This window comes from Passer montanus, unplaced genomic scaffold (assembly GCF_014805655.1).
Source record: "Passer montanus isolate IOZ18808 unplaced genomic scaffold, ASM1480565v1 scaffold81, whole genome shotgun sequence".
NCBI lineage: Eukaryota > Metazoa > Chordata > Aves > Passeriformes > Passeridae > Passer > Passer montanus.
Window position 1 is genome coordinate 2,763,548 of NW_024373368.1, and position 24,684 is coordinate 2,788,231.

Consider the following 24,684-nt stretch of genomic DNA (forward strand, 5'->3'; position numbering starts at 1 on the left):
AAGGAGATCCTTGGTTCTTCCAGTAGGCTTGGTGTTAGTGTAGAGGATGGGGTAAAACTGTCATGGTTTAGGAATGGTATTTCCCAATTTAGTGCTCCCACTGGGTGGCTCACGCCCTTCTCCTTCCCTTTGGTGTAATGGAGAGGAGAATTGGAGGCATGAAAGGTAAAGAGCACAGGTTAGAACAATTTACGGGAAACAGCAATGAGATAAGAAAATGAGCAGTAACAGCAGCAATGCTAGTGACAGAGGGTGCAGCAGAGGCAAATGATTCACCTGGAAAAGCCCCAACAGCAGATTCCTCTGCCACAAGACTCCCTTCCCCCAGCCCTCGGCAATGACGTAGGATGGTATAGAATAACTTCCAAAATAACCTGGAGTCCTGGCCAGAGCCAGGACAAACTGAGGAGGAGTTTAATCCAAGGAGATTTAAAGGTGTTGTGAAAAAGAGGCTACACAGCAACAGATGAAAGTGTGAGAAAATCTGGGAAAATGAGACATCTTCACTTAACTTGCAGTTGTAATGGATTTCCTTCCCCTTCAGAGTAAGCATTGAGATTTGCAGAGAGCTTGAGGGTCTGGGTCAGAGCTGAGCCATAGCTAGGCACTTTGGTACTAAAATCTGCTCCTTCATTTATTCAAAAATCAGAGTTGGCTTTAGGTTAATCCTACCCCTCATCTCTTGCTTGCTGCAGGATTTTCCTTTTCTTCTCTCCTGCTTCCTGTTGGCTTTTAATCTGTCTCCCAGTCTGATTCCTAGTAAGGTGTAGGGCTGAGATGTGACCCCTGTTCTTGCATCCCATGCATCTCAACAGGCTGAGAGAGAACTGCTGAAATACAGGATGAGGTTTCCAAAAGGGATGCCTTCAATTATCTGTATTACAAGCACCATTTCAGGGGAGGAGAAGAAGGGGATAAGGATCTGTTTGTGATCAAGGGTTTTCTGTGTTGGCCTGCTCCTCTTTTGCTTGCAAGTGGGAAGTCTACCCTTATGTGGTGATGCTGGATATGGTCCCTCTCCCTCCATGTGAGACAAAGACATTTAAGCTGAGTATGTAATTAGGTAGTGTCTTAAATTTATGTTTAGTAGCTTCCAAAAACTCCAAACAAGCTAAAGGAAGCTTGTTCATGGTTTGTTTTGCAGGGCAGGCTTGAAGGATGGGTGAGTGTCCAGGTTTAGAGGAAACTTCCAAAGGGGTCCTCTAGAAAAACAGATTCAAGCGACCCCTCCTCCAGCTGGTTGGGGAAAATATTTCCCTGGATAAAAAGTGGGAAAATCTGTTTATTTAACAAGCAAAGTATTCACAAGCATAAAAAATAAATAGTATTAAACAGCAAAACCTCTTGCCGTTCTGAAGAGATGGCAAATTCTAAAAGTCCTTGTTGGTGGGGGATAGCTCAGCTCACTCAGTGTCTTATCAGTCCCTCCTGCACTGGGAAATGCCATGTCCTGGTCCCGCTAGGCCACAGGTGTGAGCTCCCAGTGCTCTTCTGGGTTTTCAGTCCAGAGTAGGTTTGTACAGTTCCAAGAAAAAAAAAAGCCACAGTCCAGGGAACTTCACTGCCTCAGCTAGCTAAAAAACAAACAAACAAACAAACAAAAAAAAACCAAACAAAAAAAACAAAACCAACAAACAAACAAACAAAAAACCACACAAACCCACCAGAACTAAAAATCAAAGGAGAGCTCTCTCCTGCTCTCTGTCCATGCTGCAGACAGCACAGTCTGTAAGAAGGAATGCAGGGGAGCAAGTGCAGTTTCTGAAAACAAACTGTGCACTTCTTTTCCCCTGCTTTGCTCTCAGAACCAGTTTTAAAGTGCAGAACTTAACATCCAGCATAAACAGAACAGACAACTGGGGATAAAAGCATCATAAAGTCACCCTAGGACAGTGAGAGATGTTGACATTAATGTTCTGAGAGGTTGGTTAGAACTGGTGTTTATAGCTACCTGGTGCCAACTTGCTTGATAAAAACTGTGTTAGATTTCCAAGAGTATCAGGAAACCCAGGGTAATGCTGGGAGAGGGAAAGGAAGCCAGCCACTTTTTTATAGATGAAACTGCAAGAAAATTTGAGTTACTGTGCGGTTGTATTTGTCAGTGGGGACAGCGGGGTGGTGTGAAGTGTAAGCAGACAGATGCATTGCAGATGACAGCTGGAAGTCTCTAACTGACTGAGTGACATCTAGATAATATTAAGAAGTGATCCCATCCCTTTGCTATGGTGTTATGTTATCTGGGTCCCAGCTATAGCAGTTATGCTTAGTGCACAATCCTTCAAAGTAGCGTGCAGCCTTATGATCTGCTGCACCGTGGGCCTGCAGACTGTGCAAGGGGAAAACAGGCTGTGTGCATTGAATCACAGAGTGGTTTATGGTGTTCCTATCAGAGTGTATTAGAGTGCAGCTTTTGGAAGTGCCCCAGGAAAAACAAATACCGTATTTGAGACATAATCACTGACTGTAGCAACATTGCTTAAGTATGTAACAACATATCTATGGGTGGGGGAGTGAGAATTACATGGTTCAGTCGCAACACAGGTAGGAAAAATTGCTCTCTTTATGTGTCTTCTCTGTGGCTCAGCTGGGATTTATTGTCATAACTAAATAATTTTATACCAAAAAGTAGCCATTTTCTCCCACTGTAGCTTTAAATACTGATTTGGAGGTGGAAAGGCAGCACTGAGATGCCTGTGGCTCTGTCATGTCCATGATTTCTTTCAGCACAGGAGGCAGAGTCCCTGGCATAGTCTGGAGTGCAGCGTCCCCTCTGCTCCCAGCAGCAGCCTGGGGGGTGACTCCAGACTCTGCTGCTGCTCTCTGTCCACCAGCAAAAAGTGAGGCACTTCCAGCATTCCCTGGGGTGGAAACTTGGACTCCTATTTGCTCTCTATTTAAATTTTTATTTCCACAATAGTAGATGTACTTAGTGGAAACAAACCTGAGAGATTGGAGGTGTCTGTCTAGCCTTCCTGGAAGGAGCAGCTGCCTTGGCACAAGGAACTTGTCTGGGCTGAATGGAGAAATGGTGGTGGCAACAGCTGGGCTTTGTCTTTGGGCTATAAACAGGGACTTGCAAGTAGGTTGTAAAGGGGGGGCTTGGGTTAGTCTTTGAGCTGAGGCTTGGTTTCTGCAGTTTAGTTTCAGTACTGCCACAGCTGCTTCACAGATTTTTAAGAGCACCAGCCCCTCTTTAGGCAATAAAAATCTTCTTGAAGCCAAGTAGTGGTATTTTTTGCCTTAATTTCTCTGACTCCTTTTCCTATCCACAAAGTAGGATAAATGTGCTTCTATCTTTACCCTTTCCTGCTGAGACTGTCTAGATAAGAAGTTTGCTAGTGGTACAGTCATGGCTTTGTATACATGTGGGGCACTTCTCCCAATTTGCCAGGTTGTAATCCTCCAGCCTTAGAGCATCAACAGCAAGCCAAGCAGGCAGCTGTCTTCAAGACAGAGTTCTTGCAGTGTTGCTGACGTCCCTGCTTGGTTATATTCATTTGTGTGTTTTCCCCTTCTTTCTAATTATGCTGATATTTACTGCTCAGCAGCTGTAGTCTGAGAAGGAGAGTGGTAAGTGCTGGCTCTGCAGCTGACACCCGCCTGGTGCCTTGGCTGTGTGTCAGCAAAGGCCTGCTGCCAGCTGGGGTAGAGCTGCGCGGCCTTGGCCTTCCCTTGACCAAAAGGTTGTAGGTTGTTTGGAGTTGCCCACTAGATAACACCCTGAAACTGCACCAAAAAAAGAAGGAAAAAAAAAAAAGTGGTTGCCTGATTTCTGTGGAAGGAACTACCTGGCAAGTGACTGAGAATTTGGGGGGAGGATCCCAATCCCTAAGGATTGGGATCTGCTGTAGTGAAAAGCACCCCCCCCCCCAAAAAAAAAATGAATGCTTGGGCAGTTCTGGGTAGCTGGTACTGGGTAGGTCCTCATTCCTGGTCCTAAATTGCCTGTTGTGTGTTAGTATGTGTTTTGTAGTTTTTCCACATGTTTCTGAAGAATTACGGATGTGCTGGTTTCACAGGAACCTGCTAGGTAGCCAGTGTGGGAGAGCATCAGAAAATGGTCTTGAGAAATTTTCTTGTCCAGAATCCTTCATCCTCCATCTCCTGACACCCAGCTCCATACTGGCACTGAAAGAGACCTGGACTGAGTGATGAACTGGTCTTCTGGACCCTAGGCTATAAATTTCAGAATTCTTTTAACAATTTATCATTCTTCCAATTCTGCAGCAAAGCCTGCTTTGTTTTTTAAATGAACAAAAAATAAAGTCTCATGACTCTGTTTCCACCAGTCACTGTCCCAGTTCAGGAGCTCTTGAATTTACTTGATAGCTGCTTCCCATTTCCATTTCCAGTGGCAGGAGTGCAGCATCATGGTTAGGAGCATTATACTCTGTGGAACAGATACGGGAGTGAAGGGGTGGGATGTCTGAGTTGAGCTCAGATGTGGCATCTAGGATGGTTAAACCTGACTCTGATGTGGTCTCTGTAAGTCGGTTTTACACCTGTTTTCATGTGGGAAGATGAAAGTGATGAGGTTAAGGACAATTTACACCTATTTGCTTCAAGGAAATGTGAAGATCTATTTGTAAAATCCGTTTGCAGACAGTGCATGTCCTGAATTGCTGAGTGTCAGGAAGTGATGGAAACAGGCTGGTGAAAGGCCTGCTGCAGGATGCTGCATTGTTGTTGGGGAAGGGGGCGGGAGGATGAGGTGTCTGCATTTGGAGCCCCATTTTTCCCTGGCAACAGCAGACACAAATTATTCCCAGCTCTGGTGATTGCAGTGTGTTTGCCAGCATAGAGCTTTGTACTGAAATCTTTGGGCTGGCATGCAGTAATTGGTCGGTTTTTAATTTCTTTCCTTTTTTAAACAGCACTTCAAATGGTGTAGCTTTGCCATGGGGTTATAATTACATAAGCTATAGAAATGTACTTCAATGACCAGTCAAATGACTTTGTTTTTTCCAGTAGTTTAAGCTTGCCATTTTTTAAGTTGTTGAAGGAATAGAATTTAAATTCATTGGGGAGCTTAATTTCATCAAGCCCTCTATAGCTTCATGCTTTTGCTGTGTCTTTGTGCATTTGGGTTGCCTGTAAATGCCTCGTTCACTTTCATAAAGGAATTAACACAACTGTGCAGCTGTGTAAGGAGCCAGTCCCCAATCCCTGCCCCATGCTGCTCTGCTTGCTCAAGTTTATTGATGTTTATGTCAGTGAGGCAGAAGTGGCCTCTAAGTATTTCAGTTGGTAGAAAAGTTTTATATTTTTATTAATTTTACTGCAGATCTTTATTCTTCTCTTGAGCATAAACAGACACCTAAGGTCTAATGTAGTACAGAAGGTTTTAATGACTGCTCTGGGGATGCTTCTGCCATGCTGACTGTTGCTGGGAGGTGGCTGGTGCCTTGCAGCCCTGTCAGGCTGTATGGTCAGCAAGAAACTCGCTCGCTTTTTCTCACTTCAGGAATTTTCAGCTCTGTAGGCTTGCCTGCTGGTTCTGTAGGTGTCAGCTTGATCAGGGGTCTGCCCCCAGCTTAGTGTGGAGGGCTTAGCCAAAAAAGAGGGCTTTGCAAGGCAGAGTCCTCTGCAAGCAGTGCTTGGTGCCCTGCTACATCCCCCGTTCCTGCACAGCCCTGGGTTCTTCTCCATGTGTGCCACTGTGTCCCCTGTCAGCCCCTGTGATTTACCTTCCTTCCTAACATGTAACTTGTGAGGCCCGGTGATGCTTTCTGGCACTCCGAAACTGAGAGGGAGGAGTCAGGGGACTTGTACTTCTTAGATGTGGCAGGCCTCTTCCACTGGGATTTCTATAACCAGCAAATCCGGGGAGGAGTTAAAGCCCTGCTTGTCTGATCTGAAGACAAGAACTAGCAGGAACCTTCTCCACCAGCTCCTGCTCTGCGGAAAGCACTGCCTCGACATTACAGCCTGAACAGAGATCTGCCATCTGTCCTGAGTGGCTGTCCTGGATTTTGGGGTGGTGGCTCTGGTGCTGTCCAGGCGCTCCTGGTGCAAGCTGCCTCATCAGCCGCGCTCAGCGCGCGCTCACCGCCATCCCCATGGAAACGCAGCCACTCTTTTCTCTCTGCATGAGAGTGCCTAACCTGGATTTTCATGCTTTTGGCAGTCTTGTTCCTTAAACCAGTGACTTTACCTGTGAAAGGTGAGCATGTGGGGAAGGACCTGGTTGCAGATTGCTTTAATTCTTTCACTAATGGGCTTCAGGTACTCAGTCTTGACTCTGGCCCCTTGCAAGTGGGGAGGGCAGAAGGATGAACATTGTCAGTGGGTTCAGTTCTGCTCCACAGTCTGAGTTGGAGGCTTGGGGGAAGGGTTACTGTGTTACGTGAGTTTTTTTGCATAAATTGGCCTTCTGAGTGATTATAGGAATTATTCTCTGCTTTGACTGACTTGGTTCTCCTGCCTTCCTCATTGTCTGGCATCTCTGCAATTCCTCACTGGAAAATACCAGGCTGATGGGTATTTAGCATGGGCTGAGCCCAGCAGGACATACATGCTTCTCTGCAGTGTGGTCTCTCTGCCTTTTCTTTTAATTAAACTTCAGCATCTCCTGATTGTTTTCTTGTGATTGTGCTCCACTTTGTTGAACCCATCCTTGACAAGGCTCAGCCTGTTCAGTTTGCACCAGAGCTTCTGTACTTTTTGGCAGTGTCATAATGCCAGTCCTTCTCAGACTTTTTTTCTGAGGCAGATGTGAAAGGGAGCTCACAGAGCAGAGGTTGGCCTAAGATCACACAAGAAAACCAAGAATAATACTGCAGGCAGCTTTGAATTCTCAATTTTGATCGGTAAAACGTGGTGGGGGAAGTCTCTTCTTCAGTCTTATAAGGGTAAGTGCATCAAGAGAATAAGGTTTTTCTGTTCTGATGACCATATAAACACAATGTATTTCAGGCTTGGGGATGCTACGGACTCTCCAGATTCTTGTCACCTCAAAAGATGCAACTGTTGTGTGTCTGCTGTAGCTGCAATCACAGAGTAAGGTGGATATTAGGAGTATGTTTTGTTTGAGGCTACTTCTTTAAGCACCCTAGCAAAACTGTCTTCTGTATCTGTGCAAAGCAGTGTGGAAATTTTGAGGGGGGTATGCAATACCTTGAAGTTTTCTGCTTACTTAGTAACTCAGGCTTGATTTCCACATCTGAGATGTAGGAAAAAGATGAATTAAATACTCAGAGATGATTGGGGGTGGAGGGAAGGACTTGCTGAGCAGCCTTTTCCTCTGTAAAGTAAAGTCTCCCTGTCAGTTAGGGGACATTTGTTGCACCGTTTAGAATAATGCTACAGTTAAATCATGTTTATGATGAGCCCTGGGAGGCCAGGGACATGAACACAGTGAAGCTGCTCCTCTCTTCCATTCTCTGCATGAGATTATTTGGGAACATTGATAGCCAGGGGGATCCCTGGCCACCCACGGCTGGGTTGCAGTGGCTTTGTGCTGTGTGGCTTTATCTACTGGAATGTTTGAAATCAGGAATAAAGTTCTAACTTGTGAATGTTCAAATTACCACTGAGTTAGCACTGAAACACTGAGTAGGTTGTTCTCTACAGAGGTGCTGAGGCATTGCAGCTCCAGCTGCTTGCAACAGGAATTACCAGTGGCTCAGCAGTTTGGAAGATGCTGAAGGACTTGCAGGCAGATGTAGATGACTGCCTCTCAGCAGTGAAGTTGAGAACACTGGCCTGAATTTCCATGGCAAAGGAATATAAATAAATAGCAACAAATTAAGCAAGATGGAGAGAGCAAGAAGTTCATGACAGCCATAAATGTTATGAGAAATTAACTCTTCCTAGCTGTTTTTGGAGTAGCAACTCAGCCAGTGTAAACTAGCAGTGATGTTAAATCACTCATGGTGATTTGATGCTTGGCAGGTGAGTGAGGCTGGCTGGTAGCTTGGTGTTGCATTGATCTGATTTGATGGGGTTGTTCCAGCCCAGTGAATCACACACTTTTGCTTCTGATTTACCCCCATGTCCCAGTTCTGGGCAGGACAGGGTTAATTTTTGCAGTGGAGAGGAGGGGGCATGGTGAGCACCTGGAGGGTCTGGCAGCAGTCAGGTGTTGCTGGGCTCTGTGTGGTGACTGAATGGCAGGTGAAGCATTCACCTCCCTTGTACCCTGTTATTAATATTGTTGCTGTTACTGCTCATTTCCTTACTTCACTACTGATTTCAGTACATTTTTCTTGTCTTAGCCCCTGATCTTTACCTTCTGTGCCTCCAGTTCTTCTTTCCAGCCCCTGCAGTATTAGGGGAGAGATGTGAGCAAGCAGTGCATGGTTTGGAGTGTTTCAGTAGGAACACTAAATTGGGGAATACCATTCCTAAAATACAGCACCCCACCTCCACAATGGCCTAATCCTCTTCTCATTTGTGACAGAATTCTTGTTCTTTATATACACAGTAAAGTTACTAAGAATGTATCCTTTCTTACCTTTGTGTTATCCTGCAAGAACTGTTCTGATTGAGTTTGCACTAGGGAATAGGGAGAGACTCCCAACTTTTGGATCCTTGTGTCAGCCCTGTTGAATTCACCCTGAGCACAGATCTGCAGAAAACATGTTGTTATCCAGGAGTGGGGCAGTTCTGATCTTGCAGGGCAGTGAGCCTGTAAAAAGTGATAGAGTTTTTTACCTGGAGACTGCTTTAATACTGCCCTGCTGTGACTGCCATGTGTGCCAGCACAGTGTCAGGTAGGAGCAAGCAGAAAACCTGGAGTTTTAGAGAGCACTGCCTGCTCCTGGCATATCTGAGGGAGAAAGTGTATAGGTGAGCACTTGATAATATAATAGGCATTGTTCTGAAGCAGCAGTGTCTTTAGAAATGCCATAATATATGCCTTATTTTCCTCTTCTTTTGAAAGCTGAGTGGTGGACAATTGGCTGTATTGGGAGGACAAGACAATGACTCTCAGTGTGGAGGCAAAGTCTGGCACTACACTGAGGTACAATAGAGCACTATAATTTCTATTTTAAAATGCAATAGTTAAATTTTAAAGCCATAACTGAATATACTTGTAAATGCTTACTGCAACTACTGCAACTATCTCTTCTCCCCTTCTTGTTTGTTTTTTTGCCCATTGCTCTGCTTTTTGCACACCAGTGCATAATTCTCCCTGCAAGATTTTTTTCAGCACATACAGCTGTGAGTCGGCCTGCACATCAATCTTCTCTTACCTAGGGAAATACTTCAACTCATGTAGATCAGTTCTTTCCATCAAGAGAGTCATCCTCTTCATAGACCTTCAGGTCATTTGAAAGAAAAAAATATCTTCAAGCACTTTTCCAGAATCTTCACTGCTAATTGAATACTCCCTCTAGGAATTATTTGGTAAACGATAAAAGCAGAGCTGTGAATGTGGAAATGCTCATGGGTGTTCAAGCACAGGAATGGGTTAATTGTTCCATGGGGACATATTACCATTTGCTTTCTCCCCTCCTTGCTCTTTCAGTAATTTTTTTTTTTTGGTCTGAGATAAGAATTAGGGCTGTTGAACCAGACTTGGTTCTAGTTGAATACAAACAAGAAGCAATTTTCTCCACATACACACAGAAATTGGCATCCTGGTTTTGATTTGTGGAGTAATGCTTCAGGACCCTTCTCCACACCTGTGAAGTCTAGCTGAGCTGCTTCATTTAAAAAGGGCTTTTTTCTTTTTTTTAAATAGCATGTGATTACATAAAAACTTCATCTGTTTTTAGGTACATCAGCATCAAGGCAGTCATTTGATAATCAGAAAACCATACAAATCTGATAGCATGGCACAACAGCAAATTGCTGTTGTTTGGTGGAAGTGTAGTGGGGAGTGTTGCTTTCACTGCTGTTCCCTCAGTTCTGTGCCAGCAATTTCTAAGTTTTGGGACAGGATGGAAGCTGTCTGAACACACAAGGGAATGTGAATAAAATGCCAGCAGTCTCTGTGATTAACTGGATATCTTAGTACTTGGTTCTTGTTTAATAATACACCAAGGCTGTGCTTCTCTTGCTTTGTCTCTGTGAGTTGAAATTGTCTGATGCCTCAAATATGACCCTTTATGTGTAATTTTACTTTTGTGTTTGTAACAGGAGTTAAGTTGGTGACAGTATTTGGTCCAAACTGGGCTTCTGACCTATGTCTCACCTTTTATTTCTTTTTCCAGCAGCTGAGGCAATTGATATTATGTAAGTTGGTAATAATATTTGAAGCATGCCTGGAAATATCTGATAAGTGGCTTCATTCTTTTGATAAAGGAGTGAGGCAGAGAAAAGCAGAGCTTAGTGTAAAGTTTATTAAATGGCAGAGCACGTTTAATCTTCCCACCCCACAAATTGAAGCCAGAATCCAGCATTTGTAATCACCAGTGTCCCCGCAGCATCACTAAAAACTGATTTGTCTTTGCCACAGCAGATTGGTTTTTTCTTTCTCAGATGGACATAATGGGTTGTTTGTTCTTTCTCCTTGGACAGCTGAATAATCTGTGCACAAACCCACCTACCTCAGTGCTCCAAAATCATAGAAATCAGCAAGTTGCACAGCTACCCTTTTTGTCATTATTGTAGCATGCTGTAAATGCTAATATTCATTAATATGCAGTGGCAACTGCTTGTGTTTGAAATGACATATTCTACAGCTTCCAGTTAAAAGGCAGAGGAACATAAAGAAGTTGCATTTTGAGCTACAGGTATGTGAACACTTAGAGCATGTACATGAGCTCTCATACGCCCACTGTTGAGACTTCTCTCCTTATCACTTTTCCCATATCTTGCCTTCAGTGCACTTCATTTTATTGAACTTTAAGGATGATTGAAAACTTTGTGAGAACTAAATTAAAGTCTTGAATAGATAGGTTGTCAGAAACTACTACCTGAGTTGTAGTAGTAGCAGCAGAACCAATAATGTGTTATTGCAAATTGCATATATTTTATAATTTTAGTGCTTTGCCACTTATATTGGTTATATCATGAATTATCATCTGAAAAATAAAATAAATTGGTTCATTTACTGATTCTGGGTGAAAGACTTGCCTGTGAATTTGCAGTCCTTCCCCACAGCTGGTAAGCTCAGAGGTACCTGAGACGTTGATATGGTTTTTTTGTACTTGGATTTTTCACTGAAGAAAATGGATGGCAGACAGCCCAAAATACTGCAATGAGTGCATGTTGAAGCCATAAGCTGCATCTAGGAATCCCAAGTCCCAGTGCTGCCATTTCCATCATATTTCTTCCATTACTTGCCAAAAGATCCAGGGTTGTCCTGGCAGTGGGAATGACCATGGGCATTTACATACACATTTCTACTCCTGTGGCTGCTTTAGTTTTCACTCCAACTTTCTTGGACATTTCTTGGAAGAAATTGAACATAGTAATTTGCTTGTTCCTGTGCTTGAGAGACAAAAGCCTTTCCCGTTGTAGACATAAAGCTGGGGAGAAATGCAGGAGCAAGTGCTGCATTCTTATTTTGTGGGGTGTTTTCTTAGAGTAGAGGAGCTGACCTTTCCCAAGGGAACAAGGCTGCCATTCACATTTACCCCTTGAGAACAAGAGCTCTCACACACACTAAAGCATCTTAAAATGGAAGAATACCTTTCTTGACCTTTTATTTCCTCACTAAAGCCACAGGACTTTGTTCCAGAGAACTCAGCACCTGTATGTACAGTTGCTTTTCCACACTTGAAGTTCTGCTTTATAACTTTTGGACTTGATGTCAAAATCTGAGGGTGTGTAGGAGAGAGATCAGTCAGGACAATGGTCTCCTTTTAGCCCTCAAAACCCATCTTTGGAGGACTAGTGTTGGTGAAACTGCTCAGAGACTGTATTTTTCTCTGAAGTACACAGCTTAAAAGATAAAGCTTAAAAGATAAGTGAAACCTTAAATAAATGTGTGTTGTTGCATCAGGCAGTAAAAGAGAATGCTGGCCTCTGTTGACAAAGCAGATCACACAGCACCTGTGTGATTCAAGGGGTGAAGCATGTCCCTTATGAAGCAAAAACATTTTCTCTTCTTTGAGGTTCCTTGTCCCTGGTGTCTCCTTTTATTGTGGGCTTTTTCTATACAAATACCTTAGGAAAAAAGTCTTTGTGTGCTGTAAGCTGTGTGAGTTGTGTCCTCCCCAAAGGCAGCAGAGTACCAGGATAAACCAGTGAGAGTGATTTGGCTGATTCCTCATGATTCATTGTACATGTAATTCCTAAAGGCTTGAGTTCACAGTACTGCCCATAAATGGTGCAGAGTGCCCTTTCTTGGGAATCTGGTTTTGCTAAATGGCTGATTGGATACAAGCGTTGCAAGACTGGTAAAAGCAGGAGAATTCTAAATCTTGTGTTAGTTTGACTGATCTTTGTAGTGGTGCAAATGTGAATTTATATAGAAAGTTGTAAATAGTGTTTGTCTAAGACAGAAGTAAATTCTTTTCTTAGGAAGATGAGTGAAATTTTCCTTACCTGTTCTTACCTACTCTGGAGTGGAATTGCTCATGATGAACGTGAGTGCTGAGGGAAAACTAACAGTACTAGATTCAATCATGTCTTTAAATAAATTAAAAAACAAAACTGTTAGTCAGCTTCATAACTTATATTTAGCATGACCATTTAGTCCATCTTGAATATATCAGAAACCAGTGCAGAGGAATTAATAAGAAACCATATCACAAATTAGTGCAGGATGACATTATTCAATGTGTGACATTAAAGATTTGGCACCATGAGTTCATTTTGCTCTCACTTGTTGTGACTTCTGCCTCCTACCAGCTTAGAAAAGAGCTGGAGCTGTGCCTTAATGAGATTAACTCAACATGAATGGTCTGTGGTTTGCTCAGAGTTTATCAAATGTATTTAACTTTGATGAAAGCAAGGATTGCTTAGATGAAGTTTTCGTCACCTGTTGCCTCTGCTCAGTGATTCACTGGGTCTAGAAATTATAACAGCTCCAGTGAAGTCCCTTCTCATCTTACTGAGGAAGAGATCCCATGGCACAGTGGCACCTTGGATGGAAAGCAGAAGTCCCCTGCGCTTACAGGGTGAGACTTGGCACCCAGGTGTGAAGGAGCTCAGTTCATTTTGGTCACCCATATGGGTCTTGAGAGGTACTGTAATGCCTGACTCCTTTTCCACTTCTCTTGAAGCAGGAGGTGCTTTGGAAACCTCAGGGTAAAGAGCCCTGTCTACCTTTGAAAGTTGGCCTGCTGAATTTTAGTGTGGAAGTCGGCTGGTGAGTAATAGTGGAGAAGTCCTGCCATCAGTGAGGCAGAAGCAGCAGCTCTAAGTTGATTTTCCCTTTACATCAGTGACTAAATGTACCATCCCCCAGTCTGATTTCTAGGAGATTCTCCTCAAGCCTTGTTTGCTTGGTGCCTTACATCTAATACACAGTGCTGAAACCTGAAATTAGTTCAGCTGTGTCAGGGCTAACAGATGGCCATTTCCTAGGAGAAGATACTGAGCGCTCTGTACAGGTTTTGCAGTGTGGTGAAAATCCAGGTTAACAGAAACAGCCAAAAGTGAAGGCTGAATTATATCAGATTCCTGAGTCATCAGCTATTGATGCAGAAGATCCTGCTACGCTTTTGTTGTGATGCTACTAAGTAGCATTTCCAGCCCTCTGGGCAAAGACATCAAAGGATAGTGAAGATAAAAACAGACCACTGTTGACTTTGAGAAAAATGTTCTATTTTTACAGGCAGATGTTAAAGTAACTAAAAACTTTAGAGCTGCTTTAATGAAAGTTTGGCAGTCCTCAGCCTCCAAAAACTCATACCCAGGCTTGCTTTCTTTCCTCCAGACTCATAGAGCTGGCTTTGAGTGCCCCTGGTTCTTAGCAGAGGAAAGTTTTCCAGAATGAATGAGGAGCTCTGGGAGCAAAGCAAGGCCTGCTGTGACCTGGCAGGGCAGGAGGGTTGGCTGAGCCACGTCCTTTGCCAAAGATGCCCCTCAGTCATGGCAGTCTCTCACATGGACATCTGGGCTCCTGATATATGGGCTGCTGTGTTTGGGTCAGGTCTGATTCTCTTCTGGAGTGGTCCCCAACTCATGCTCTGTCACAGCTCTCTTCCACCAGTATGGCCATCCATCTGCTCTTCCCTTGCCTGGTGACACTCGCTGTTGGGTTTAACTGCCTCTTCAGACAATTAATATAAAGAAACACCACAGCTTTACGTGGGATTTCTAAACCAGGCAGGATACTGGCTCACAAAGCCTTCCCAGGCTGTACTTCTCTGTTGAAAATGAACAGCCAAACTAGTAAAGCTGGTTTGCTCTTGCTTTCTCTTGTAGTGAGATTCTTTGGAGTCTAGCATGGTTGAGCTCTGAGGTTTCCTGTGGTTAGGACAAGCTTCTTGTAGATTCTTGACAGGCTGGAGAGACAAGCCAAGTCCAACAACAAAAAGTTTAACAAGTCCAAGTACCTGCATTTTGGCCACAATAACCCCCTGCAATGCCCTGGGCTGGGGATGGTGTGGCTGCACAGTGCCCAGGCACAAAGGGACCTGGGGGTGCTGGTCAACAGCGACTGAACGTGAGCCAGCAGTGTGCCCTGCTGGCCAAGAAGGCCAATGGCTCCTGGCCTGGAGCAGGAATGGTGTGGCCAGCAGGAGCAGGGAGGTCACCCTTCCCCTGCACTGGGCACTGCTGAGGGCACACCTCGAGTGCTGTGCCCAGCTCTGGCCCCTCACTTTGGGAAGGACGTTGGGACGCTCGAGCGTGTCGGAAGGAAGAAAGACCTTGGTGTATGACCCTGGATCATCTTCAGCTGCTAGAGTACACTGACAATTTCTCCAAATGCCTCCTGGGCGTCCAAACCCTCTATTGAGGTTAACCAGGGGAATATAGTTACAGGGAAGACAGAAATAAAAAATTCATGTTCCCAAAACATTCCCATCATTGTGCCAGATCAGCAGGAGACAGCAGTGCATAGATATTCCTATCACTCTTGTCTCTGTTCCATCATGGACCAGACTTTTGGTCCCACACTCATAGGGAACAGCACCTAAATCTGTGGGTGAAATTGCAGCTTATGGTGCAAAATGCTCTTTGGGCAATTTGATGTGATAGGATTTGACTGCTTTGTACGTCAGAGGATCATTCTGCAATTCATGGAACTGCTTCTTCCAGCAGTGGAGCAAAAAGGCAAAGAACTTATTGGCGAACAAATGAATAGTAGCTTCCCTCTCTTGAATTTATTCAGTTCTTTAAGATACAAATGTATTCTTGATGGCCGAAGAAATCAGTCATTCTGCATTAGGAAGCTGGTTGATGTCTTTAGCAGGCGTTTATTAAGCTCTGTGTAAGTGGTTTTAGAAACAACTTAGAGGAGAAAATAGGATGTGGTTTAACACAGAAGCCCTTAATTATGTTTTTGTGTTACTACTTAAAATTTTAATTGTAAATATGTGAAAATATGTTACTTTGTATGTGAAAATGAGTTAGTTCATCCTCCAAAACACCCCTGGTGTGACATTCATCACTGCCATACTACTGTGACTTGTACTACACCTGAATTTTAATCATTGTATTGTTATGTTCCAATTTGATAACTCTCTTAGTGTCACAAGATCAGATGTGTTTAATTATGGAACAGGATCCTGCTGAGGTTTACAGATAGTGCGTGCCCCAAGGACGTTGTAGCTGAGCTGTGTGTTGGCTCACGTTCCTTAGCAGCCTCCATCATCTGTGCAACTTTCCATCCCCACAGGGAATGTGCTGAGGAAGGAAGGGCTGTTCAGCAGAGCTTGAGGCGTGGGAAAAGGTGCATCAGAGTGGGCCAAACAGACTAGGATTGTGTGTTGAGATATTCTGCATCAAGAATAATAGCAAACACTTGAGATTTGGAGTAAGATGGACAATACTGGAGTCTGAGGTCTTGCCTGTGATAATGCACTGGAATAGCAAAGGAAACTCTCAGCTTGGCAGCTGGGCACACTGTCACAGCCCAGTGGAGAAGGCATTTTAGCTTTTAACCTTCCAGTGAGATTTGAACCTTGGCACTGGGTGAAGGAGACCTTGTGCAATAACCACTGGATTTCCTAATGCCTTGTCTGTTGCTCTCCCTCTTGATCTAAGAACTTTGAAGATCAGAGAGTCATTTATAATTGTTTTCTGTTTTTTGAGCAGCGTTCACCCACTCACTCCTTGTTCAAAACCCCCCATGTTGTTTATTTACTGATATATGCCAGCAGGAAATAAAAGTGATGACTTAGCAAATTATTTCTGCCAGAACAAAGCCTGCAGACTGTATCTCCAAGCCTAAGCTTGACAGTAAAGCCTTGGGTTCAGCAAAACAGAAGCTGTCTGTATTGAAAGAAGAGATCCTGTCTTTCCCAGGCTGTCCTGTACTCTGTGTTCCCCCTTACAGTCAAGTCCTGGTTTCAGACAGTTTTTGTACAAATTCTCCAACTGCTCTCTCAAGTGCAAACAGCTCAGGCAGCAGTTTGCAGAAACCTCCTGGAACTGCTGCTGGAGACTCCGGTTTATGGAAGTGAGGTCCTGCTGGAGACCTGTGCACCATGTCAGACCAAATTAGGTGTACATCCATATTTATGCTACAAAAGTCTTATTCATATTCATCCTCTCTACAGGACTGAATCTTACCATTCAGGTCATTATTTCCTTTGCCAGCTTTTCTGCTGTTGCTTGGATTGATCTGTGGATGAAACTGGCAGGGTGCTGTCATCCTGCAGTCCTGTGGGCCTGTGCTTTGCTCTCCTCACTGCTCTCTCCCTGCAATGAGTGTGCAGGCAATGCCTGGTGAGTTTGTTTCTGTTGTTTTGTGCTGTGAAAAAAAGCCAAATTTTTGCTTGAAAGCAAAGTCCATATATTGCTGAAGGCTGTGCTCCCTTTATCCTCAGCATAGTTTAAAAATATTCTTTAAGAGTTACAAACTGTTTATTCCACCAGAGAACTTATCGGAAGAGCAGTAAATGTTAAGACCTGTCTGGGCTGTGTGAGGCCACAGTGAATATCTACTTTTGTGGTCTGTTCTATAAAGATGAGATGCAATAAAACCTGATATTGATACTGATTTTTTTTTTTTAGAAAGTGCTTTGAGGTCTTGTGAAAAGCAGCAAAGAGAAGCCAGGTGGAAGAGTCTTTTCTTCTTTCTTGTGCTGAAGAGTCTTTTCACCTCCCTGCCAGGTCTACTCACAGTCTAGCTAAAGAATTTGTGTTCTCTAGTTCTTATTCCATATGCTACTGTCTTAATTCAATATTTTACTTAGTTTTGTATGTTTTTCTAGGGTATTCAAGTGTTTTCTGTGACCTAAATATATTTTTAAGACAGAACTTTCTGAAAGTGAGACAGGGAGAACTTCCTGAGAGAAGCCCTCTCAGTAAGAGAGGAGAAAGACTTGGGGTGGCTGAAAAGTTGTGCATGAGCCAACAACGTGCAGATGCAGCCCAGAAAGCCAACCACATCCTAAGCTGAATCAAGAAAGTGGACAACAGGTCAAGGATTCTCCCCCTCTCATGTGAGTACCTGGAGTGCTGTGTCCAGGTCTGGGGGTATGGAGTTGTTGGAGAGGGTTCAGAGGAGGTCAGGGAGATGCTCTGAGGGCTGGAGCCACTCTGCTCTGGAGCCAGGCTGGGAGAGCTGGGGGCACTCACCTGGACAGGAGAAGGCTCCAGGGACACCTCAGAGCCTTTTCCAGTGCCTAAAGTGGCTTATAAAAAAGAGGAATTTTTTCACATGTGCAGATAGGGAGAGGACAGGAGGGACTGGTTTTACACTAAAAGAGGACAGGTTTGAAGGTCTCTTCCAAGCCAAACCATTCTCTCATTCAGTGCTGCTAATCACTGGTATTTGCTGGCCCTGGAGACGGGAAAACTGAACTAGGTGAGTCAGGCTATGAGTTTGCACTTTGCATTGTGCCTTACACTACCCAAAGTCCAGGGCTGCATCTCACCTAAGATTTGTCATTTATTCTGATTGTGGTTTGTCAGGAAAACAAACTTTTCACTGGAGTCTTTATGAAACATTAAACAAAATTTAGGGTATTCACCCAGATGAATGAATAAATAAGCTTTTTTCCTATGATCATGCTTCGATGGGTTTTGAAATAACAATGACAGAAAGGACTCCCACAGGCAAGGAATGAGAACCCTGGTCTGTAGGTTTAAAGAATGTTTCAAATCCTAACTTCAGTGGAAACAGATTGTTGACATACTTCAGCCAAATCCCTCAGTTCACAGGGCAGTGTTTTTCCTTAGATCTATAGATTTTTACAATTTACACAGGTCTGTTATCCTGGAATCCTATATTGCTAAAGTAATTAGGTTTAAAAATACAGAACTGAGGTGACAGAAGAACCTTTTACATTATAGACTCAGGTTCCTGAAGTTTTGACTTGTTTTCTTTCTGAGCTGGACACTGTTGATGTTGAATGCTTGAGCTCTTGGATGCCTGAGCTGGTTGCATTTTTCCACAGCAGGGAAACATCCCCTACAAAGCTTTTCAGCCCAGGCAGTGTGGCATGAACGTGCAGGTGTCACAGTGCTAGGCATGTCTGGAAGTATCTTATCTTCCCTTTTTTAAGTCATCTGATAGTTTTATGAAAATTAAAAGCAACATCTGGCAGCATATTTTCTGTTGTGTCCACTTGCCCCCTTGCAGGTTGGAAGGAAAAATGAAGTCAGAGCATTTCCAGCCATGGAAATGGGTGTTGGCATTGCCCAGCATTACCCTTATTTGGTTTTCATGGGCCTCAACATAGCTGCACACAGAGGAAGATCCAAGACCATTACTCATTAAGTTCTCATACTTTGGAGGTGTCTTGTGATGATACAGCCTTATATTGTTCTGAGAGTATTTGTTCTTCCTCAAACCTTTACAATAGGAAGATCGTGTAGTTTTTTGTAGTTTTTTAATCTTTGCTATTGATCTCACAATTTTAATTTTCTGTAAATCTTTGACAGCTGTTATTTTGTTGCTTTAATTTTCTCAGTCTATTTTAATACTTATACTGCACAGCACTTGGTGAGGACAGGACATAAGTACCTGATTACAGTCTGCTGGACCTTCATAAGGCCTGGTGATTTTGCAATAGGGATCTTAGGTTGTTTCCAGAGAACGTGTTTAGGGACTCTGTTGGTTACTGAAGCATCTCTTCCCTTTTCTCATTCTGCCCTTCTCTGTGGTAATACAGGTAATGCAGTAAGACATAAAATTAAATGGGGATTAGAATTTCATGAGAAGTAGCATTTTAAATGGAGTTGCACTTGATTCATTTATGCTTTAAAATAAGAAGCATAAGGCAAGGGAAAATCTGCTAGTTAAAGTATTAAAATCTGCCAGGGGGAAGGCATTTCCCTTAACTTCCAAAATACCTATCCAGTCAAAGACAAGTGGAAGTAGATGTTGTCTGTTCCCTCAGGGTCTCACTTCTAACTTAGTGTCATGCTACCTCTGCTTGTGGAAAGTTTGTCTGAGCATTATAAATGCATTGGATTGGTTCCCACAGACTTGAAATGCTGCTCTTTACAACATAAGGTGACCACTGCCATTTAGGTGCTTTTTAGTTTGACTAAGATGACAGCTAGTACTGATTTCTGGTAGTTGGAACCATAAACTGTTAATGAAATGCTGACTTTTTTCCTGACACAGTTCTGTCATGCCCCCCTTCCCCAGCACAATTCCTCTTGTGTCTTGGTTTGAAAGACAGGTGTCTGCTAAGGAAGGCAAGAACTTCCCTTGGAATGTAGAATATGACCCCCTCCCCTCTGAATTGTTATAACTTTGAAATTAAGGAGCTTTCAGGCAGAGATACAGGAAAAGGAATAACAGTTGTGTACTAGTAGTAAAGAACTAGTAGTAGTATGTGTATAACAAGGCAAACAAAAATGGCAGCAACAAAAAACAAACAAAGCAAAAACAACAACAAAAAAGAAAATAAAACCAAAAAAACCTAACCAAAACCAAAAAGCAGAAAACAACAAAGTCTCTTTGAGCACTTCCCCTGGCTGCAGTTCCGGGCGCGGCCAGCAGGGGCGCTGCTGGCTGCCGGCGGGCAGGCGGGGCGGGCATTGCCCCGCGCCAGCAGGGGGCGCTGCGGCGGGCCCAGGCTCCCTGGGAGGGGGAAGGGGCTCGGAGGTCCCAGGGTTTCCCCTGAGGCACCCCAGCAGACGGTGAAAGTCCCTTTTTTAGTGAGGCAGGGCGTTGATAAGGTCCCAGTGGCCGCTCTTACGAGCAGAGCTGCACTTATGGTAGAAGAAAGGCAGCAGACAGAACCCCGCAGTGGTGGGGAGCTCTCCCCACAGCACCGCAGCCTGTCTGCCCTATGGATACTGAAAGAACAAAAGCCAGCAGCCCCTTTTTTCCCAGCCCAACTCTCCCAGTATCTCTGAAGGAGAGAAACCCTCAGGAAAGAGTGCAGCCAGGTGCCCTCCTCCGGTGAGCTTGGCAACTTCTTTTGTCTCTCCAAAGTACCTGGTCACTATTATCTCTTAGCAGCAAAAATTGGAGAAAATTCCCTAAGAAAGAAAAGGAGAACTCCTAAACCCCAACATCTTGGTTGAAAAAACAGCTGTTTTCTAGTCACCAAGCAAAATGAACAGCCTTACAAAGCATATTCCTAAAGCACACCTCTGTGTGATTTGCTCTCTGGAAACATCTACACTTCCTTGTGTTGGGTGCTGCACAGAGAGCACAAGAGTTCTTGTGCTGAAACTCTGAAAGGATCAAAAGCCAAATATGAAGGCACTTCAGCCCCTTACATCAGCCAGCAAACATATCCCAAATGTCAGAACGTGGCCTGGGAATGGGTAACTCCCTTAACTTCTGGAGACTTTTGGAGCATTGCTTTGAGGCCCTGAATTGAGTTGCCTTTGAGTTCGTGTGACATCTCTCATACTGGTGGTTCTGCAGGGGGCTGAGCCAGACCCAGCAAAGCTCAGTCCCATGGAGTGACTGGTGTGTTCTTCAGAGCGTGAGAAACAACTGCTCACTTTGAAAACTTAAAAATGTTTATTAAACCTTAACAAAAATACAACAAAGGACTACACAAGGAAAAAGTTACAGCGCTGGGAACTGCCCACGTGCATACCATGTGGTTGGTTCATCTTCAAGATGGATGCTCAGTCTTTTATACCCCTGGGGGTTGCATCAGCCAGCCCTGGCTCCTCTCACAGTCTCTCAGTCAGCTCTTCTTTGCCATTTATTAGTGGAGACTGCTTTCCTGTAACTTGACTGGAGGTCAGGTGTTGCCATGCCTCACCCCCTAAGCAACAAGCTTAAAAGAAGGTGTGCACATGTGTCCCTTACCTAACTGCCCCAGGTAAGGGACACATGTGCACACCTTCTTTTTATCTGTCCTAGACGACCCTGGCTGTCTGTGATGGCAACAGTACAGGAGGTGAAAAGGGAACTATGGGGAGAACAGAGGACATCTAAACTACAATAACATAATTATACATCACTAAAGCTTTTCTTAGTATTCACACAATAGTTATCCCTTAATTGCGAGAGCCAATCATCTCATTATCCATCTATAACAAGAGTAGGGGAGCAACAAAAGCATCTGTGGGATGGTGCTGGCCATGACACTGATTTTGACCCAAACAGTGACCACTCTGCATTATCATTTATGGCATATATACTTCTGCAGGAGCTCTGACTTTTGTTTTGGGTGTTGATTTGGCAGCTGGATTTTAGGAACAGTATTCCAAAACTGCAAAATTCCATCTGAGCCATGTAATGCTGATTTGCAGAATAATCTCTCGTGTTTTCCTTGGGGCTGGTAGGCCTGGGAAGAAGTTTTATGCTTCTGCCTTTACTATGGGCTTTTCCTTTGCAGTGTGAAGAGACCAGTTTAGAAAGAGTGTTTTGGAAGAGCATTGTTAAGAATAATACCATCTGACATTTTCAAGGCTGAAACTTTGTGGATAGTCAGTATTGACTGACTGTAAAAACCTTAAAATTCTTAAAATGCATTTTCCACTTTGCTTATGTATATAGGGATCTTGATCCAGAAAAAAAAAATGGCACAAGAGGAGTTTCCTTTTACTTCATTAACAAAGGAAGCAAATGAAGCTTCCTTTTGGTGCCTCTGGGAGTTGTAGATTTGGTTAACTATGGGTTTATGGAAAGCTGGGTACAGGCACATTTACAACACTATTTTGTATGTAGTATGAGCTAGAATACACAGAAATACTAAACATCACTGGGCTGGGTAGTATCCATCTTGAGCAGGACCCAAAAGCAGAGCCTAGGAGAATGGGATCAGTCAGAGGCTGCTTTTGCTGTAACAGTGTCCTTAGTCACACACAAAGCTGAAACTTCTCTCTGAACTTAAAGGAAAGTTGGTGAAACTCTGTTTTTTAATTTTTTATTCAGGCTCCTAAATTGTTAATGTGCATTAAATTTGGGGTTGACATGCAGCCTCACAGCATTTGTCCTCAGATTGATGTGGGGTGTTGGACCTGCTTGCAAGTAGAAGCTCTTTGAAAACGATGAGGCCTGAAATGTGCTTCTCCTGCCTCTCCACTCCCACGGACTGTGGCTTGCTGAATCTCCTCCCTCTTTAATTCCCCCAGCACACATGTTCTCAATTGCCGCCTGCATTGAAGCTGCAAACATTTCTTGTGCATCTAACTTCTTATACTGAGCACTGGAATTATATTTCAGCACTTTGTGGGAGAACTATTATATCCCATGCTGTGAAAATTGTGTCTATGGTTCCTGTAGGAAAACAAGTCCACAACAGATTTTCTGTTTCTTCATCCTTCTTTATGTCTCTTGGAGCAATATTGTATGAACCCCTTACCCCCAGTGCATTGAGCATGGGTTGCTCCCATCTTTGAAATAAAAAGCATATGCTCTGCAGTCTGTGTTTTTCATTGCTGTCCACAAAATAATCACTGTTTTTTTGCTGATCACAGTAATAGCTACTATGAACCCCAAATAAATGAGTTTGGATGTACAGCAGCATTACATTTGATGAAAACTCAGTTGTATTGTAGTGTTAGTAGGATTTAAAAGTCAATATTCTGCAGCAGAGGGCATTTAAGGAGTGATAGTATAATGCCTGATTTGGAGGGGAAAAGGAAATTGGAGTTAAGTCTTTTTCTCAGTGTGTGCATTGTTCTGATAGTGTAATCCTTCAGGATCCAGGTGGTATCATGTAGTCACGAGCCTTTGTTGTACATTCATACTTATTTTATTTTCATCTGTAAACCATAGGACCCACACCCACATCTGTAATGTGTTTCTCAGTTCAGATTTTGGGTTGCAGAAGATAATTTTATGGTTAAGGAAAATGCAGTGTTGTACTCCACCTCTCTCTTGTGCTGAAAATTAGTTCAACTCTGACAGTGATCAGGGGATATTGTTACTGCTGTACAGACAAAGTTTTTAAAGCACAGTTACCTTCTGCTTAAATCATGATGGGCTTGTTCAAACGGAAAGAATTACTTTTGCATCTCATGTGTGACTAAGTTGACTCACAATAGAGGGGCCTCTGAGAATGCCTGCATGCAAAGAGAGAAGAGGAAAAGGTGTGTCTGGATCAATTCGTTAATTGTTAGATAATAAATGACTGCTCTTTGCCATTGCACACAAACTAAACCTCTTTTTCATTTACTGCTCCAACTTCTCCTTCAGAGATCTGATTACAGCATTCTCTGCCAAAGCAAGGAGCTCTTGCCATTTCGATGTAAACACTCATTGACCCTCTGAGGAGATTTGAAAAATTGCTTTTCTGTCATTAACAATGATAAATCTGTAAACAATATTGTTAAAGATGACGGGGAGGTGGGCATCAAACCAAGATGAACAGATTAAAGGACTTTAAGAAGTGATGTACACTTTTACAGTTATGCACTCAGAAGGAAATTTGTACAGGCAGCACTGTACAATGCGTCAGATGTAGTTTCATGAAAATTATTTTTATAATTATTGATGGAATTTAGGGATATTTTTTTTAGGTTTTTGCTATTACTCTGCTGCTTGTCCTGGGGTAATGTTGCACCGAGGCACTGTTGTTTCTGGTGTGTTGCTTAAAAAATGCTGGAGGAACAACAGCAATAAAACATGAGCAAAGTGCCTGAGATGCTCATTTAATTCCCATTAGCACAATAAATGTGAATATGATGAGGTTTGTTTTGGTTTTATATCCCCATGCTTCTCCACAGGGATGGTTTAGATCTGTATCAGAAATGGAAGCTGAGTCATAGGCTGGCCAGGAGGACCAGAATGGAACCAGGCATTTGATCTGAGTTTCTGGAGCTAACAATGTAACTCTGGCCATTTTGGAGGGAGGTGTTTTTTATTGGCAGTCTGTTGGGTTTTTTTAAGTGGATAGGAGTCTTGCCTCATTGTCCAATTTGTAAATCCAAAGACCTTGCAGTCTATATTAGCAGACTGAAATAATTCCTGATGTAATTTATGAATTTACCTAAAAGAAAGAGAGCTTTCCTGCCTGCCACATAGGCTTGGGTCAGTGGGAATGGCCATAACCTCCCCTCTTTGCCCAGGGCAGTGTGCCTGCAGCTATGGGGACTGGATCATGTAACCCAAGGGTGTGTTGCTGCCTGCCTCCGCACTGGGTCAAAGGTGCTCCCATCCCAGCAGGCACAGAGGCTGGGAACAGAACCAGTTGTAGGGATCTGGCTTAGCAATGACAGCCTGTCCTGCAGCTGTCCTCACATAGCTGGCTGTAATGACTGAGGAACGTGTTATCTCAGGTAACTTTAGCTTTTGGATAT

General features: G+C 43.5%; 1 protein-coding gene across 5 annotated transcripts in view; it reads left to right on the top strand.

Annotated features, from left to right (window-relative positions):
* The window catches only part of CASTOR2 (cytosolic arginine sensor for mTORC1 subunit 2), a 121,997-nt gene that overhangs the window by 30,117 nt on the left and 67,196 nt on the right, over positions 1–24,684 (top strand). For 2 of the 5 annotated variants that reach the window (XM_039732923.1, XM_039732925.1), the window contains exon 1: positions 16,625–16,737. The exons of the other annotated variants lie outside the window; for them this stretch is intronic. In XM_039732923.1, the coding sequence (XP_039588857.1) occupies positions 16,640–16,737 (98 nt within the window). In that variant the 5' untranslated portion in view covers positions 16,625–16,639. Of the gene's footprint in view, positions 1–16,624; positions 16,738–24,684 lie in introns of those variants that run through there. 5 annotated transcript variants of the gene reach the window in all.